Source organism: Manihot esculenta, chromosome 15 (assembly GCF_001659605.2).
Source record: "Manihot esculenta cultivar AM560-2 chromosome 15, M.esculenta_v8, whole genome shotgun sequence".
In the NCBI taxonomy this organism is placed as follows: Eukaryota; Viridiplantae; Streptophyta; class Magnoliopsida; order Malpighiales; family Euphorbiaceae; genus Manihot; species Manihot esculenta.
In genome coordinates this window covers 1,292,186-1,307,918 of record NC_035175.2, presented here as the reverse complement: position 1 = coordinate 1,307,918, position 15,733 = coordinate 1,292,186, and the positions used below count along the sequence as shown (strand labels likewise).

At 34.4% G+C, this 15,733-nt stretch overlaps 2 protein-coding genes across 4 annotated transcripts; one reads left to right on the top strand and one right to left on the bottom strand.

Moving 5' to 3' along the window:
• Nucleotides 1–98: 98 nt before the first annotated feature.
• Nucleotides 99–4,135, bottom strand: LOC110600819 (lipase). Of its 2 annotated transcripts, none has more exons than XM_021737704.2 (12): nt 3,950–4,135; nt 3,685–3,821; nt 3,502–3,574; nt 2,507–2,592; nt 2,322–2,387; nt 2,190–2,237; nt 2,023–2,090; nt 1,566–1,638; nt 1,311–1,472; nt 993–1,187; nt 756–844; nt 99–560 (listed from the first exon to the last, which is right to left on the bottom strand). In XM_021737704.2, the coding sequence occupies exons 2-12, from the start codon at nt 3,712–3,714 to the stop codon at nt 350–352; spliced, it is 1,101 nt and encodes a 366-aa protein (XP_021593396.1). In that variant the 5' UTR covers nt 3,715–3,821; nt 3,950–4,135; the 3' UTR covers nt 99–349. The 2 variants fall into 2 exon arrangements, with proteins under 2 accessions (XP_021593396.1, XP_021593397.1); XM_021737705.2 differs by having other exon boundaries at nt 3,734–3,821; nt 3,950–4,134.
• Nucleotides 4,136–7,950: 3,815 nt separating this feature from the next.
• Nucleotides 7,951–15,301, top strand: LOC110601739 (ISWI chromatin-remodeling complex ATPase CHR11). 2 transcript variants are annotated; one of them, XM_021739003.2, is made up of 25 exons: nt 7,951–8,307; nt 8,921–9,043; nt 9,130–9,236; nt 9,741–9,853; nt 10,165–10,262; nt 10,378–10,557; nt 10,682–10,903; nt 11,096–11,230; nt 11,317–11,599; nt 11,682–11,755; nt 11,920–12,140; nt 12,217–12,304; nt 12,381–12,474; nt 12,564–12,752; nt 12,869–12,900; nt 13,009–13,085; nt 13,201–13,290; nt 13,377–13,446; nt 13,563–13,617; nt 13,706–13,764; nt 13,844–14,009; nt 14,108–14,286; nt 14,393–14,608; nt 14,806–14,895; nt 14,995–15,301. In XM_021739003.2, the coding sequence occupies exons 1-25, from the start codon at nt 8,095–8,097 to the stop codon at nt 15,013–15,015; spliced, it is 3,195 nt and encodes a 1,064-aa protein (XP_021594695.1). In that variant the 5' UTR covers nt 7,951–8,094; the 3' UTR covers nt 15,016–15,301. The 2 variants fall into 2 exon arrangements, with proteins under 2 accessions (XP_021594695.1, XP_021594694.1); XM_021739002.2 differs by having other exon boundaries at nt 7,952–8,307; nt 14,806–14,904.
• The last annotated feature ends 432 nt before the right edge of the window (nt 15,302–15,733 follow it).

The following is a 15,733-nucleotide window of genomic DNA, read 5'->3' as shown; positions in this document are numbered from 1 at the left end:
TTAAATCTTCGTATATCAGATAATTTGAGAATCTAACTCATCATTTGCATAAGTTCAGAAGAGGTACCAATGAAATGATCACTCCAACAAGTCACAGATTTCTGAACATAGAACAGTATATGTGGAATACCTCGATAAGAATGGTTTAAACAATATACACATTTGTATTTGTGTTCATATAAACAAAGGCTGGAAATGTACAGAATTCAATATCTATGTACTCCCCACCCAGGTGGCCAGGCACATAGCAACATTCTACATCCAAACCTCCTAGAAAAGTGCCAAAGAGACGATGAAGGTTAAGTTGGCTGGGGAGGAAATCAACGAGGGAAATCTTGCCCTGACCCGACTATACATGATTGCCTCCGGCATACATGTCTGTTTTCAGTTTAAGAATGGGCGAGGCAGGATCCCTGGACAATACAAAATTTCCTTCAACATCTGTTCTACCATATTCCTTTACACGAGGATCCATTACAATTCCACAAATGCTTGCCCTCCCCCTTAAATCAATGCCATAATAAATTAAATGATCTAAAATGCTGGTCACGCTTACTGACCTGCAAAATAACAGAAGGCAATCTATTGTTTTGTTCCCAAAACCACACGAATAAAAAATCTCAAGAAGCCTCATTTTCTGGTAACCAGGGACATGTCCAATAATTCTTAATAGATCTTACCTGAATAACGTGTGAAATCTAAACCAAATTCAATATTTCAGTTTATCACAATAACACATCAAAGGGAAGGCTCACCTGCTGCAGGTAGGATCTTCACCAGTATCATCACAGACCTTCTCCACCCTGTAGATCAGACTTCCTAATCCAACGTTATACAGCCACACCTGCAAAATTTGAAATTTCATAAGTTCACAAAGTATTTAGTTGTGTCCACATATTAGAATTGTTATCGCAAAATCTCAGGAGCTGGAGACATGGCAAGTGATGGTATGTCTTTGCCATTGATCATTCATCTAAGCATGGCAATATTACCTCTCTCGGGAAGTGATGGTACGTCTTTTGAGGGAAGTAACTGTAATATGGAGGCAAATGAGGAACAATGTCACGGTCATGTGTTACTCGGATTGTATTTGGCACAAATCGGCTATAGTAAGATACAAACGCTGCATTTCCGATACGAGGCTGTCCAAATGTCATAACCATCACACTTTTTGCTTTATGGTTAACCTGAGAATACACAAATATTCATGTTATGCGTATTGAAAATCAAGCTACAATAGTCATATTTTGGAAGAAATGAGAGCAAACATCTTATTTCAACTCTAACAAGAAAAGGTTAATTTTGAGTACAGTTAGATCAAGTCCACAAAAGGCAGCCATAGCCCCTCCCATTGAATGCCCTGTCACCATGATGTCAAGATCTCCATAATAATCATTTGCTCTTTTGATTGCATTTAGAATTGCAGGACGTAATGTTGTGTTATGATAAGCAGAATAAAATCCATGATGGACCTGAAAAAATGCCATGGAGTAAAAGATTGCAAGAATTAACTGTTAAACAGAACTTATATGCACATTCAAAAAAAAAAATTCTGCAACACACACCATTGCATCAGGCATTCCAGGGTAATTTAGATCAAGCTGCTTCCAGAATAAGTCTTCAACCCAATTCTGTATGCTGCAGAAAAGTAATGAATCCATTACGAAGCAATCAATAAGGGAATTTTAACAAGATAACCTCCACATAGATCTAAGTTCATAAGAGGATAAACTAATCTATTCTCTTTCGGCTTTACATGAGTACACTGATAAAATTACAAGACACAAATGTTATGCAAGAAGCAATGCAACCTGAGCTGATCCCAGAATCATATAAGATACAAGAGAAGGCATAGAACAAGGATAATCAGACGGTTCCCTTCCGCCATTAGTGTGTGTGTGTGTGTTTGTTATTTAATAACATGTACAGCCAATTGAACTCTGAGCAATCCCTGACAGGTAGCTTAATGACCTAGGGCCAATGACATTTATAAGCATAAATTAAATGAATGAATATGCACACCTGAGTCCCTGAGTTCCTCGAAATGCAACAACTACGGCATTAAGATTCTTTGCCACACCAACAAATGCCTTATCAGTGATAACCACAGAGAAGTCAGTAACTGAAAAAAAAAAGAGGAGGGTTCACTCCTTTTAATTAAACAAGCAAGAGTGCCAAGAGAAATGCACCTGTAAGCAGTGCTGAATGTCAACAATCAGGTCTATAATCTCGAATCCCTGTTCCCATTCAAATGTGTATTAGGATCAGTTATTAGCACAAAAGCCTAGTTACTATTATCTATAGTATATGAATCAAAGTACCTCAGTCAAATCATTGCATCTTGAGCATGTCCAAGTAAACAGTTCAGTCATATCTGACAGATAAACCTGCAAGCTCAGAGCTTATTTCAGTCACCAAATAAGTTTTATGCAAATCCTCCATAAATTATATAAGAATTAAGAGTTCATTTTGCAATGGTTTTGATTGAATGCTGTAAGGAGCTTACAGCAGAAGCATATTCCACCAATATTGTTGCAAGAGTATGATTGTAAACGGGGAGATGATCTATGTGCTTGTGCTTGACCTGAAGTTCTGCAACACAGAACAAAACCTTATAAGATTTCATTTTAGAATTTCACACACTTCTAAAAACTGTACTCAAGCGACGAATTACTTGGTGCATTGGTACATCATCTTTTCCTAAAACAGGACAAAGCAAGAGAAAAATCCACCTATTTTAGCAACAAAATCCTATAAACATTACAAAGCCCTTCATAAACTTGCTCCAGTGCGCTTGGAGAGAGATGGACGGAGGAAAGCCCCTACTTTTTCCAATGTTCAAAATTCAAGCACAACCATCGTGCGTCGTGCAAAAATAAATAAGGCCCAGAACTCAGAACGACTTTAGGCACTGGGGCCACCAAATGCTTAGTGGGCTGGGTCGCATTTGAGCCCAGGGACCGGACATGATGATAAATAAACCGGCCTAATCCTTTCGTATCTTTTTTTGCATGCGCACCGAAAAAAATTAAATGGCCGCATGACGTAGATGAGAAAACCGACACTTTTGCTGTCAGGACGGGCGTTACTGTAGTGGAAAAGCCCTTAGGGATCACTAGCGAGCAAAAGAAAGGGAATAAGAGGGGGAAGCCTTCGAGGGGGCAAGCTTATTCAACTACATCGCTATTAATAATCATAAACGCATGCATATTCAAAACCTGACGTCCTCACCGTCATGCTCCATCACAGCACAGGCAATCAATCCTCAGATCATAGTGAAAATAAGAAGCATCGGTTCCTTCAAAAAGTTTTAGCCCCCAACACGGAAATACCGTTAAGCCCAGTAATTAAATTTCAAAAGTATAATTTTCCAGGCAGCTTTCATTATCTCATCCAACTAATTAACATAATCCATATTTCGCGAGCTAAACTTGTGGAATTGAATTCAAGAAAAAGAAAGGGACATGATAATATTTTGTGGGAAAAAAATTGAACCAGCACCTCTTCCAGAAGATAAAACGAATAGAAAAACAACAAAAATTGCCAGTATCAAACGCCTCCTGTGCCCCATATTCTGCATCAACAAATCATTATAGTCGATTAATTACTCAAGTTACAAAGCAATTACAACAATTCCCAATCTAATAACTTGTACATTAAAATCTCTTCCAAAAAAAGTTGTACATTAAACATAATCAAGTAATAGAACGACATAGCCTGCTATAGAACGCACACCGATATGATAGGTCGGTTGTATCGTCCTCCGGCGATCGTACGGAACAATTAATTTGCAACGGTTTCTCTGGAGTCCTCTTAGATTACTACATACAGCAGTTAAACTTAATTAATTCGGTGAAAATTTGGGAAGAGGGAATTAGGGAAATAACGATAGGGAAGAAAAGTACAGGGAAATAAGAGAGCCTTGATTTTGCTGGCTTTGACACATTACCTATATTGCCCACCATTGTTGCGGCGTGCGACGATGTCTTTCTGAGGGTATTGCTGTAAACGTGGATTCCTTCGCTGTTACGTGTGAGAACTGCAGCGTGCAGGCTGCAGCTTCTTCTTTGGCTCTTTTTCCTTTTCGAATGGTTCTTCCTTAGCTCCTTCAGGGTTCCAGCTCGGATTTTGATTAAGACTCCCTGAGTTTTTAGTTTAATTTAACACGTTAACTATAATAATACTAATGTTTTTTTTATTCTATTTTTGAAAACATGTAAAATAAAGCTTAATATTATAAAAAATAAATGTGATAAAGTTTAAAAGATCATTACTGATTGACGTGCCTTTTAAAAGAAAATTGAAATAAGGTTTAACATCTAAAAAAATGAATATCATAATTTTTTCCATTTTTAATGTATTTGATTGATAAAACGCATGAATTAATAAAAAACGTATGATCTGTATGTTATGAGGGACAAAAAAAGATACAAATTGCTTTCCCACTGCAATAAAACTTAATATTTTTTAAAAAATAAAATTTAATTACCGTCGGGCTTTCTCTACGCTGAGTGAGGACAGGCCCAACTGGAGAACAATGACCCAAAACCCATCAAGCTCTCCTTAAGCAAGATCGATCCGGCCTCTCAAGTCTCGATCCGGATGCGCAGGGTAGACTGGGACCACTATGAGACCTGGTCCACCATGAGTTCGGGTCCACCATGAGCCCGAATTCAATGAGAAGAAATACAGTCCAGTAAAATGATGTGAGAAAAAATAGCCGGCCCAATTCGCGTGCGTGCCAGGGGTAGGTAAAAAGGACAGGGGATCTTCTTCCAGGAGACGCTCTCTTCTTCCTACTCCTTCCTATATTCCATTTTTATTTTTCTATCTACAACTCTTGTCTAAATATACTACTTTATTTCATAAAATTTGACTTAAATATCGGAAGGTCTCCACTGGACATCCCCGATAGATTCCTCACCATTTTTTCTTATTTTGCAGGTTTTTTCATCGAATAGAATATTGAGAGACTCATTTGATAAATCAAAAAGAAATCAGATCCATATAATATGGGGCGAGAAAAAGGCAGATCTATTAAATATGGATCAGAGAGAGATTTAGATTTATCAAAGTTTATTTTAGAGTGCTGGTTATAAACTAATTAAATAGTTAAAAAATTATAAAATAAAACGTAGTTTATTTTAATAATTCAATTACCCACAAATTCAACCGATATACAAACTAGTTGAGAATTAAGGGACCCAATAATATACGTAATAGAAACAGTGTCAAAAAAATAATCAACACTAATAAAAGAATCTGTTCATCCTTATAACAAATTATTCTTTTAATTTTAACTTAAGTTACCACTCAAATATATTAAACTGTTTGGATAAATCGCTGAAATAAAAATAAAAGAACAAAAAGTTTGCCATGTTTTTTTTTTTCATTTCTACTTATATTTTATTACATATTTTTTTCTTTTAATTCATGTCAAAGTGATATTCTTATATTTAAAAAATAATTTACGCTGGTTATTTAAGTTTAGATTATAAGGACGGTATTCCTTCCCTTGCATTAGATGTCTTCTTCATGTCAGACAGTTATTTAATTTCTTCGGCGCGCATACAAATAAGACTGCTAGGTAATCAGGTCTGCTGTCCTTTCTCATGTCACGAACTCGTAGTTGGTGTGTCTGGATCTGTGAATGATCCGATCTGCTATATGAGACTATATCTGAAATAAAAAATTATTAAAATTTTAATAAATTAAATTGAATCAAACTAATTTTATTTAAATCAATTATATTTAAAATAATATAATTTAGTTGTTATAAATATTTAAATTTTAATTTATAATTTATTTAATTTAATTTTAAATTAAATCCACCGTGTTTTCACCACATTAGTATTCCAAGCAATGATCGGGCTGCACACAATTCTTCATTTTATCGGGTTTTACTGGTTTCGGATCTTTGCCCGATTGTGGTTAGGGTTTGTCTATTTGCACCCTGATTGCAGTGGACTGGTGGATGGTCTTTGAGATAGTGTAGGGTCTGCTTCTTATAGTGCTTTGGGCCTTTAATCATTGATCACCTTATACTATTTATATTATTTTTAATTTTATTTGATATATACTAATGCAAATGTGAATAAATTTGAAATAAACACATACACCGTGTGTTTATTAATACCATTAGCAATTTTTAAAAAAATTTAAATACAATGATGTTAAAAAAAAATTATAGTGAAAAAATAAATATATTAATATTTTTTTAAAATGTTCATACTAATACTTTTAGTTAGTTTCGATGTTAGGCACTCTTATTATTCAATAAAATTATAATTTATAATAACTGTTTATTTCTCTTCAAAATTTTAAAGGTAAAAATATATTATATTATGTTAAATACAGGGTGATACAATTAAACTTTTATTAGATGTTTTAATAAAAAATAAATTATATTATAAAATATTAAATATAATTTTAATACCAATAGATGTTAATAAATAATAAGACATCAAATATTTAAAGAGTGATAAGAATTTTTTTTATGTTAAATGAAATTGATAATTTAATTTTCATAAATGACTTAAATATTTATCGAAAATATTTTGTTCTTTAAATGGATTGATACAGTTTAAAAAAAAATTAGCAAATTTTTTAATATTGCAGTGTGAGTTGAGTAATTATTAATTTGAATATGATTGAAAAATAATTTGTTATATTTTTAAAATTTATAATTAAATTTTATTTATTTTAATATAATCCTAACAAATCACTATAATATATTACTTTATATCAATTAATGTATTTATATTTATTATATATTAGACTATAAATATAGTTAACTAAATGTTACTTTAATTTAAATAATAAAAATACAATTTTAGAAAATAGAAAAAACTTAAGATTATTTTTATTCATTTATAAGTTCACCCCTCACTTGCAGTTTTATATACATTGTAATTATAAAATACAGATATTTAATTTTATATGTACATATAAATATTTTGAATTGGCAAGTAGTTTTCATAATAGAATTTATATGTAGATGGAACAAATAATAGTAAGTGATACTGTATAATAATTATTCAAAATATGTCATGAGTTAAAATTTAAAAAATAAAAAATAAATAAAAAAAAAAGATTTGAACATCTTAATATTGAATTATTATTAAAAGATTTATCATTCTTTCAACACGCGAGTTTCGACATAAAATTACTATTATCGGACATGATTTGACATATTTCAAATACGTCAATATAACTGAATTCTCAATTAATTTAATATTCAAACTATTATTAAAAAATTTACTATTCTCTCAACAGAAGAGTTTTGACACAAAATTATTATTACCAAGCATATTTCAATATATTTTAAATAAATTTATAATAACGGAATTCAGTAGGTTTTATCAAACAGAGGACTATATGGAATCGTAAAAAAAATATTATATTTATATGAGAATAATTACATAAATAAAAATATGCTGGATAATATTTTATGTAATTCATTTTATTCTCTATATTCAATTATACTAACTTGAATGAATGCTGGGTGGACGCCGTGAAATTAGATTAAATTTATTTAGCAATTAAGTAAAAGTATATAAATTTAATTGAATTATTTTTATTTAAAAAATTGATTAATTAATAATTTTATTAATTTTTAATATTTTATTATTTAATATATATAATAAAAAATTTATTAATTAATTTCTAAATTTTATAAAAAATTTATTAATTAGTATATTTGTATTAGAGGTATTTTAATTATTAAAAATAATAAAAAAATTAATTAATAAATTTTTTAAAATATTAAAATATTTTAATATATTTTTAAAAATTAAAAAAATAACTAACTAACCAGCAGCCAAGACCGGACCCCGGCTATTGGGCTGACCGACCTTAGTGTAAGCGGGAAATCTCATTTCCGCAGCAATAAAAAGCGGGAAAATCCATTTCAGTCCCGACCCGACTCTAAGTGGCTCTGGCCCAACTGTTTCTCTAATAAAACCACCGGTAAACTAACAAATATATAGCCTTACATCTGCAACTTAATCCCCTTAATCTTGTTGAACTCACCTTCCGTTTCCAACTCTTTCTGCCGATAGGGAAAGCCGAACCCTCAATCCTAAGCCAAGTACCATGGCGAAACCCTTGAAGCAAGAGGCATCCTCTGATGAGGCGCTATCTAGTGGCTCCAGTTCTTCCGATGAGGAGCAAATCAACGAGCAGATTAATGAGGAGGAAGACGAGGAGGAGCTTGAAGCTGTGGCTCGCTCCGCTGATTCCGATGATGATGAAGCCGCTGATGGAACTGGAGACGACGTCAACGCCGACGCTGACGATGTTGACGAGGTAATTATTTTAGATTATGGACTATTACTAGTTCACTTTGTTTCAGTTATTATTGTTTTAAGGAAAATATTTTTGGTCTTGTCGGTGAAGAAGGCTGTATGGTATAGGTTTCGGATTTTGGCATGGCATTTGCTAGATTACAGATAAAATTGTAGAATAGCAGGGTTTGACTCAGTTTTGGCTTGTGAATTCGTTTATATTGGACAATAGTTGGGCTTAAATGAAGCTGAAATAGTTCAGTCAGTCTTGAAAGACGTGGAAAATGTTCAAGTGTTAGTCTTAATTTCTCATTTATGCTGCCTCCTCTACCAAAAGAAGAAGAAGAAAGGAAATGAAATATATGATGTTATAAAGATCACAGATGCTTTAAAAATTTCCTTTAATGATGCCTCTTTATTTTTCGCCAAAAAACTTGAGAAATAGGAGATTGCCGTAGAAATTAAATAAGAGGAATTCTAATAGGACAGCTGTCATATTCCACTGCACTGTACTTGGATTTGCAATTTTCCATTGATTGTTATTTATACATTCAAGTTCATTTTGTAAGTTCAAACCAGGCAGCAATAGTTGTTGTGCAACATCCTGAAAGTTCCCCTCATGATTTGACCTGCAGGATGAAAACAACAATGAAATAAGCAAGCGTGAAAAAGAAAGACTCAAAGAAATGCAGAAATTGAAAAAGCAGAAGATTCAGGAGATATTGGATGTACAAAATGCTGCTATAGATGCTGATATGGTGCTTTTATTATACTGGCTCAGTATACACTTGATTGTAAAACATGGAATTGTTGTACAATTTTGCTAATTTTAGTCTAATGGCAGAACAATAAAGGAAAAGGGCGCTTGAAGTATTTGCTGCAGCAAACTGAGTTGTTTGCTCATTTTGCCAAACCTGATCAATCTGCATCCCAGAAAAAAGCTAAGGGAAGGTATAATGTGTTGCTTGACAGCTGTGCTTTATTCAATCGTCCTATGGTGAAATTGTTTCTGTATTTGTCTAATTCATTACTTCTTTTATTCAAATTCTCGTATCTATTACGCATTCCAGAGCTGGCTGTCACTTATTAGAAACATTTCCCTGTTTGAGTTTCAATATGTAGTTATGCACTACTCCATTAGCTGTGTTGGACTATTTGATAATTGATTTTGGAGTTAATGACTGCAATAAATGATCCTTTGAAAATATATTTGGGAGCTAGTCTTTGACCTAGCTTAAGTGGCAAAGGGATGGGATTGGATGCGGAGGTTCAAATTCTTACCTGTATTACAAAATGGCATGGATGTCAGGAAAAGGGTTGTTTATGTGGGGGTGGCATGCCTCATACTTTGAATTGTCTATGCATCCTTGATAGGAAGGATGCGGACATGCTTACACCTAAATGCATTTAAGTGCCCACCTATTCTGATGAGTTCTTAATTAACTTATATTTTAGGGGTCGACATGCATCCAAAGTAACTGAAGAGGAAGAAGATGAAGAGTGTCTGAAGGAGGAAGAAGATGGTTTATCTGGGGCTGGAAACACACGGCTGGTGGCACAACCCTCTTGTGAGTGCTCTACCTATTATCTTCAAATTATGCAAACATTGGTGGGATTTGTTGTTGCTGTTTTTATTGTGCCTCCTCATAATTCCTAGCTGCAAATAGATGAGTACTCTTTTGTTAACCGGTCAATATGTTCGTCACGATACATTTCTAATTTAATGTCTACCTACACTAAACTGATGCCAGTTGGATTGGTATATTGTGGGTAGTGGAAGTTTCTCTTTAACTGAAGGAATTTACATTTATGCTGATGACCTGATGTTTCTGTTATTTATACCTCTTTTTTGAAGTTATTTTTTTCATACATTGTACAGGTATTCAGGGAAAGATGAGGGATTACCAACTTGCTGGGTTGAACTGGCTTATAAGACTCTATGAGAATGGTATAAATGGAATCCTTGCAGATGAAATGGTGTGTATCCAAACAATTTTTTTGTTGGGATATATATAATCTGAATTCACCCTTATAGAGTATAATACTGTATTTCTTGTGTTATTGTGATAAATTCTTATTTTTGAAAATATAGGGTCTTGGTAAAACTTTACAAACCATATCCTTGTTGGGTTACCTGCACGAGTTTAGAGGAATAACTGGTCCTCATATGGTAGTTGCTCCAAAATCTACACTTGGTAACTGGATGAATGAAATTCGTCGTTTTTGTCCAGTATTGCGTGCTATAAAATTTCTTGGGAATCCTGATGAAAGGGTAAGTTGCTATAAGTATTCTTCTATAAATAATTCTTCTTTTCTTCCTCAAATGATTATATCATTGGCAATACTTGAGGTTTTGCAGTTCCAATGTTCCATTAATTTCCCTTTCTTTTTGGCAGAAAAACATACGCGAGAATTTACTGGTTGCAGGCAAGTTTGATGTGTGTGTTACAAGTTTTGAAATGGCCATTAAAGAGAAGTCGGCCTTGCGTCGCTTTAGCTGGCGCTACATAATCATCGATGAAGCCCATCGAATTAAGAATGAAAATTCTCTTCTTTCAAAAACAATGAGACTGTATAATACCAATTACCGTCTCCTCATTACTGGTACTCCGCTTCAGGTATGCATTCAACTTGTCAATGGCATGAAAATTTGTGCAAGTTCAGTTTAAGAGAACTTTACAAATGTTGATGGATAATGGGCATTTATTCATTGATTACCTTCTATGTTCATGTGTTATCTTCTGGTTGTATCTACCTAGATCTGTTTGTTGTTGTTTAATTTAACTTTCATTATATTCTTTGATTTGCAGAACAATCTTCATGAACTCTGGTCTCTTCTGAACTTTTTACTGCCAGAAATTTTTAGCTCAGCTGAAACCTTTGATGAATGGTTTCAAATATCTGGTGAAAATGATCAGCAGGAGGTTGTTCAGCAACTACACAAGGTAGGCATATCAATGTTGTACCATTGGACACTCAGATTTCTGCTTGCATGTGGTTATTGATTTTGTGGATTCTGCACTTTTTTAAGGTTCTACGGCCATTTCTTCTGCGAAGACTGAAATCAGATGTTGAGAAAGGATTGCCTCCAAAGAAGGAAACCATACTGAAGGTGGGCATGTCCCAGATGCAGAAACAGTATTATAGGGCTTTACTGCAGAAAGATCTTGAAGTTGTTAATGCTGGTGGGGAACGTAAACGTCTTCTGAATATAGCAATGCAGCTACGTAAATGCTGTAATCATCCATATCTTTTCCAGGGTGCTGAGCCTGGCCCACCATATACAACAGGAGATCATCTTATTATGAATGCTGGTAAATCTTCGGAGCAGAAGATGAGTCTATTGCTGTTTATATTTCTAGAAATCATTATTTACATTGTTATTCAATTTTCCAGGGAAGATGGTTCTTTTGGATAAGTTGCTTCCTAAGCTGAAAGAGCGTGATTCCAGGGTTTTGATATTTTCACAGGTCAGTTTGTTATCAAAATTGTTTATGCAGTTCCTTTAATATTTATGGCGAACTGTTTTAACATATGACTGCAGTATTTTCTATGTTTATGAGTCACTATGCTTGATGTTATGGTTAGATAATTATGTTCTATTTTGTGGTTGGTTTTGATTTTTAAAATGCAGATGACTAGATTGCTTGACATTCTTGAAGACTACTTAATGTTTTGTGGCTATCTGTATTGTCGTATTGATGGCAATACTGGTGGAGAAGATCGTGATGCTTCCATTGATGCCTTCAACAAGCCAGGGAGTGATAAATTTGTGTTCTTGTTGTCTACTAGAGCAGGAGGACTTGGGATTAATCTTGCTACTGCAGATGTTGTCATACTTTATGATAGTGATTGGTTAGTGTTTTTCTTGATTAATTAATTCATTCATTCTTACTTTTTGTTTGTTTATGAGATTAATAATTTATTGCAGGAATCCACAAGTTGATTTGCAAGCACAGGATCGTGCTCATAGGATCGGTCAAAAGAAAGAAGTTCAAGTGTTCCGATTTTGCACAGAGGTTTGCACTTACTTTCATGTGTTGTTGTAGAAGTTATGTTTATATTTTTTTCTTATTTTGCTTGATTATGGAACAGTATACTATTGAGGAAAAAGTGATTGAGAGGGCTTATAAAAAGCTAGCTCTTGATGCTTTAGTGATTCAACAAGGGAGGTTAGCAGAGCAGAAAAGTAAGCACTAGCACCACATTGAGCTTAGCAAATGTTTTGATATTTTCATTTTGATTGCTAATAGTTTGATGCCTCCTTTTTTCATGCAGCTGTTAATAAAGATGAACTGCTTCAAATGGTGAGGTTTGGTGCTGAAATGGTTTTCAGCTCAAAGGATAGCACAATTACAGATGAAGACATTGACAGAATTATTGCTAAAGGAGAAGAGGCAACGGCAGAGCTTGACGCCAAGATGAAGAAGTTCACAGAAGATGCGATAAAATTCAAAATGGATGACAGTATGTTGTCATTGATTTAGACTGGTTTATGCTTAATGAATTCAGTCATCTATTAGTTTTTAGTCACTATGCAAATTCACCATGTCAAATGTGAATTTTTTTCTTGTTTTTGGCAGCTGCTGAATTATATGATTTTGATGATGACAAGGTTGACACATTTCTCTCTCTCTCTTCTCTCTCATTCATTGAGAAATACTTGGGATACTTTTGAGGCATATTTTTGTGACCCTGCTTAATGTGTTTTGGTTTCATGAAGGATGAGAACAAGTTTGACTTCAAGAAGATTGTTAGTGACAACTGGATTGAACCACCAAAGAGGGAGCGAAAGCGCAAGTAATGCTCTTTTTCATCTTCCTTTTTTTCCTAAGCATCTGGTTTGTACCTGTGTATATGTTGTTCCAGCATTATACTTGACATTGTTTTTGTTTTAACATCTTTGTTCAACCAGTTACTCTGAATCTGAATACTTTAAGCAAACATTACGTCAAGGTGGTCCAGCAAAACCAAAAGAACCTCGAATTCCTCGCATGCCCCAATTGTAAGTTCTTCTGAAACTTCTTGTTGGCTCTGTTGAACAGGTTTGAATTCTCACATGACTTAGAAGTTTTTTTTTTCTATTTTCAGACACGATTTTCAGTTTTTCAACACTCAAAGATTGAGTGAATTGTATGAAAAAGAAGTACGCTACCTCATGGTGGGTGTCTGTCTTTGTTCAATAACTTTTAATTCTGGTTTTTTGGTTATGTAGTCAGTGTGGTTACAGTTGTTTCTATGCCAATTTTTCATTCCTTTTTTTTAACAAAATTTCAGCAAACGCACCAAAAGAATCAGTTGAAAGACACAATTGATGTTGATGAACCTGAAGGTATGTTTTATGAGATGCCTAACAGCTGCCTAACTATGTCGTTCATTGCATCATTTTATGTGCTGCTGACCGATTATTGATTGTTTAGAGTCTGGAGAACCTTTGACTGCTGAGGAATTGGAAGAGAAGGAGCGACTATTGGAGGAGGTGAGCTGAGTGTTTTATGGAGGTTTGGTTTATATTAGACTACAGGCCTAACTACTGATGATTGAGTGGACAATTTCAGGGGTTCTCTTCATGGAGTAGAAGAGACTTCAATACCTTTATTAGGGCTTGTGAGAAATATGGCCGAAATGATATAAAAAGTATTGCTTCTGAAATGGAAGGAAAGACAGAGGAGGAAGTTGAAAGATACTCTAAAGTTTTTAAAGAGCGGTACAAAGAGTTAAATGGTAAGCAATACCATGTTCTATTATATTCTTAAGTTGATCAAACTCCTTTAACAAAATTTGATCACCTCTTTCTTCTCCAAATTGTGGCATGCATGTAGATTATGATAGGATCATAAAGAATATTGAGAGAGGAGAAGCTAGAATTTCACGTAAAGATGAGATCATGAAAGCAATTGGGAAGAAATTAGATCGATACAAGAATCCATGGCTTGAATTGAAGATCCAGTATGGTCAGAACAAAGGGAAGCTGTACAATGAAGAATGTGACCGATTCATGGTATGGTTCTTCATTTATGCATCTATCTGATACAATTGCTGAACCTCTTCCTCTGTTGGGATATTAGAGTTATAGTGATGTTAATGCCTTATATGACTACTGGCAGATTTGCATGGTTCATAAGCTTGGATATGGGAACTGGGATGAGTTAAAGGCAGCATTTCGTACATCACCTTTGTTTCGTTTTGATTGGTTTGTGAAGTCTCGCACAACTCAAGAACTTGCTAGGAGATGTGATACACTTATTCGGTTGGTGGAGAAAGAAAACCAAGAATATGATGAGAGAGAGAGACAGGCACGGAAAGAGAAGAAGCTTGCCAAGGTCCTATTCTTTAGTCAACTCACCATTTCTGCTTGCACACAAGCACTATGCATGTGTTATGGTTTATTTTATTGTTTTTCGTGTTATTTGTCTGGATTTTCCGGAGATTTGCATTTGGTTTTGTGGTAATTGGTATATGGCATCTTCATCTATCATTGCTGATGCAAATTGTATTATCATACTTCGTTGTGTGCCAGAACATGACACCATCTAAGCGTGCAACTGGAAGGCAGACTGAGAGTCCCACTTCTCTAAAGAAGCGAAAGCAATTGACAATGGATGATTATGTGAGCTCAGTAAGTTGCTTGATATGGTTAATTTCACTACATGACTTCTCATGGAGTTTCTCCTTGGAGTAAACGTGCCTGGTTATATTCTTTTTGCAGGGAAAGAGGAAGAAGCAATAGGAGTGTAAACCTTTTCTTTTATTTTATCCTTTTTAGGGGGAGAAAAGGAAACGTTATTGCAAATATCCCACTTTTTATGGCGTGGATGCCCATAGTTTTGCTTATTTAGGATCTCGGCATATCTTGCCAGCTGGTGAGTGAATGCAATAGTGCAAGATGTGGATGAAGCTAGAAGTTGTATGGAGTTTTAACTAACATGTGCAATGTATGGAGTTTTAACTAACGAGTGCTATGCATTTTCTGAGCTTATTGTTGTATTAAGAGTAGTGTTTCTCTGGTTCTGATAGTTTTTTGTTAGTAGCGGTTAAATTATTTCTCTGGTTCTTGACACAACTTGTACAAGGTAAGTATAGGGTCGAAAGTCCAGTAAGTCTTCCCTCTGTTTCCCGCAGGCAAGCTATTAATTAGTATGCTTTGTAAAATGTATTTTTTGTTATTTAAATATATATATATATATATTTCTATTTCTATGTTCTCTTATTATATTTTTTATGGAAACGGAGTTTTGGCCTCTTGGTAGTTACCAAGTGAGATCCCAAGCCATTCCTAATAGTCGTGTCTGGGGCAAAACTGAAGCTCAAACTAAACAACGCAGGTCATAGTGTGTTACAGTTGGTCTCTGCAAACCGGAGCCTTCTGAGAAAAGGCATCTTTAATACACCAGCAAATCTGGCTTTGGCAGCAGGTGGCTTTTCTTTCACTTGTCTAGAAAACCAAA

Coding starts and splice junctions, on each gene's coding strand:
- LOC110600819 (XM_021737704.2), bottom strand. CDS start 3,714: ATGTCGTTCTATTACTTGATTATGTTTAAT. Junction 1,639..2,022: donor CGAGGAACTCAGGGACTCAG/GTGTGCATATTC, acceptor ACTTTTCTGCAG/CATACAGAATTGGGTTGAAG. Junction 1,473..1,565: donor CTGGAATGCCTGATGCAATG/GTGTGTGTTGCA, acceptor GCATTTTTTCAG/GTCCATCATGGATTTTATTC.
- LOC110601739 (XM_021739002.2), top strand. CDS start 8,095: ATGGCGAAACCCTTGAAGCAAGAGGCATCCTCTGATGAGGCGCTATCT. Junction 10,263..10,377: donor GAATCCTTGCAGATGAAATG/GTGTGTATCCAA, acceptor TTGAAAATATAG/GGTCTTGGTAAAACTTTACA. Junction 12,901..13,008: donor ATGATTTTGATGATGACAAG/GTTGACACATTT, acceptor GGTTTCATGAAG/GATGAGAACAAGTTTGACTT.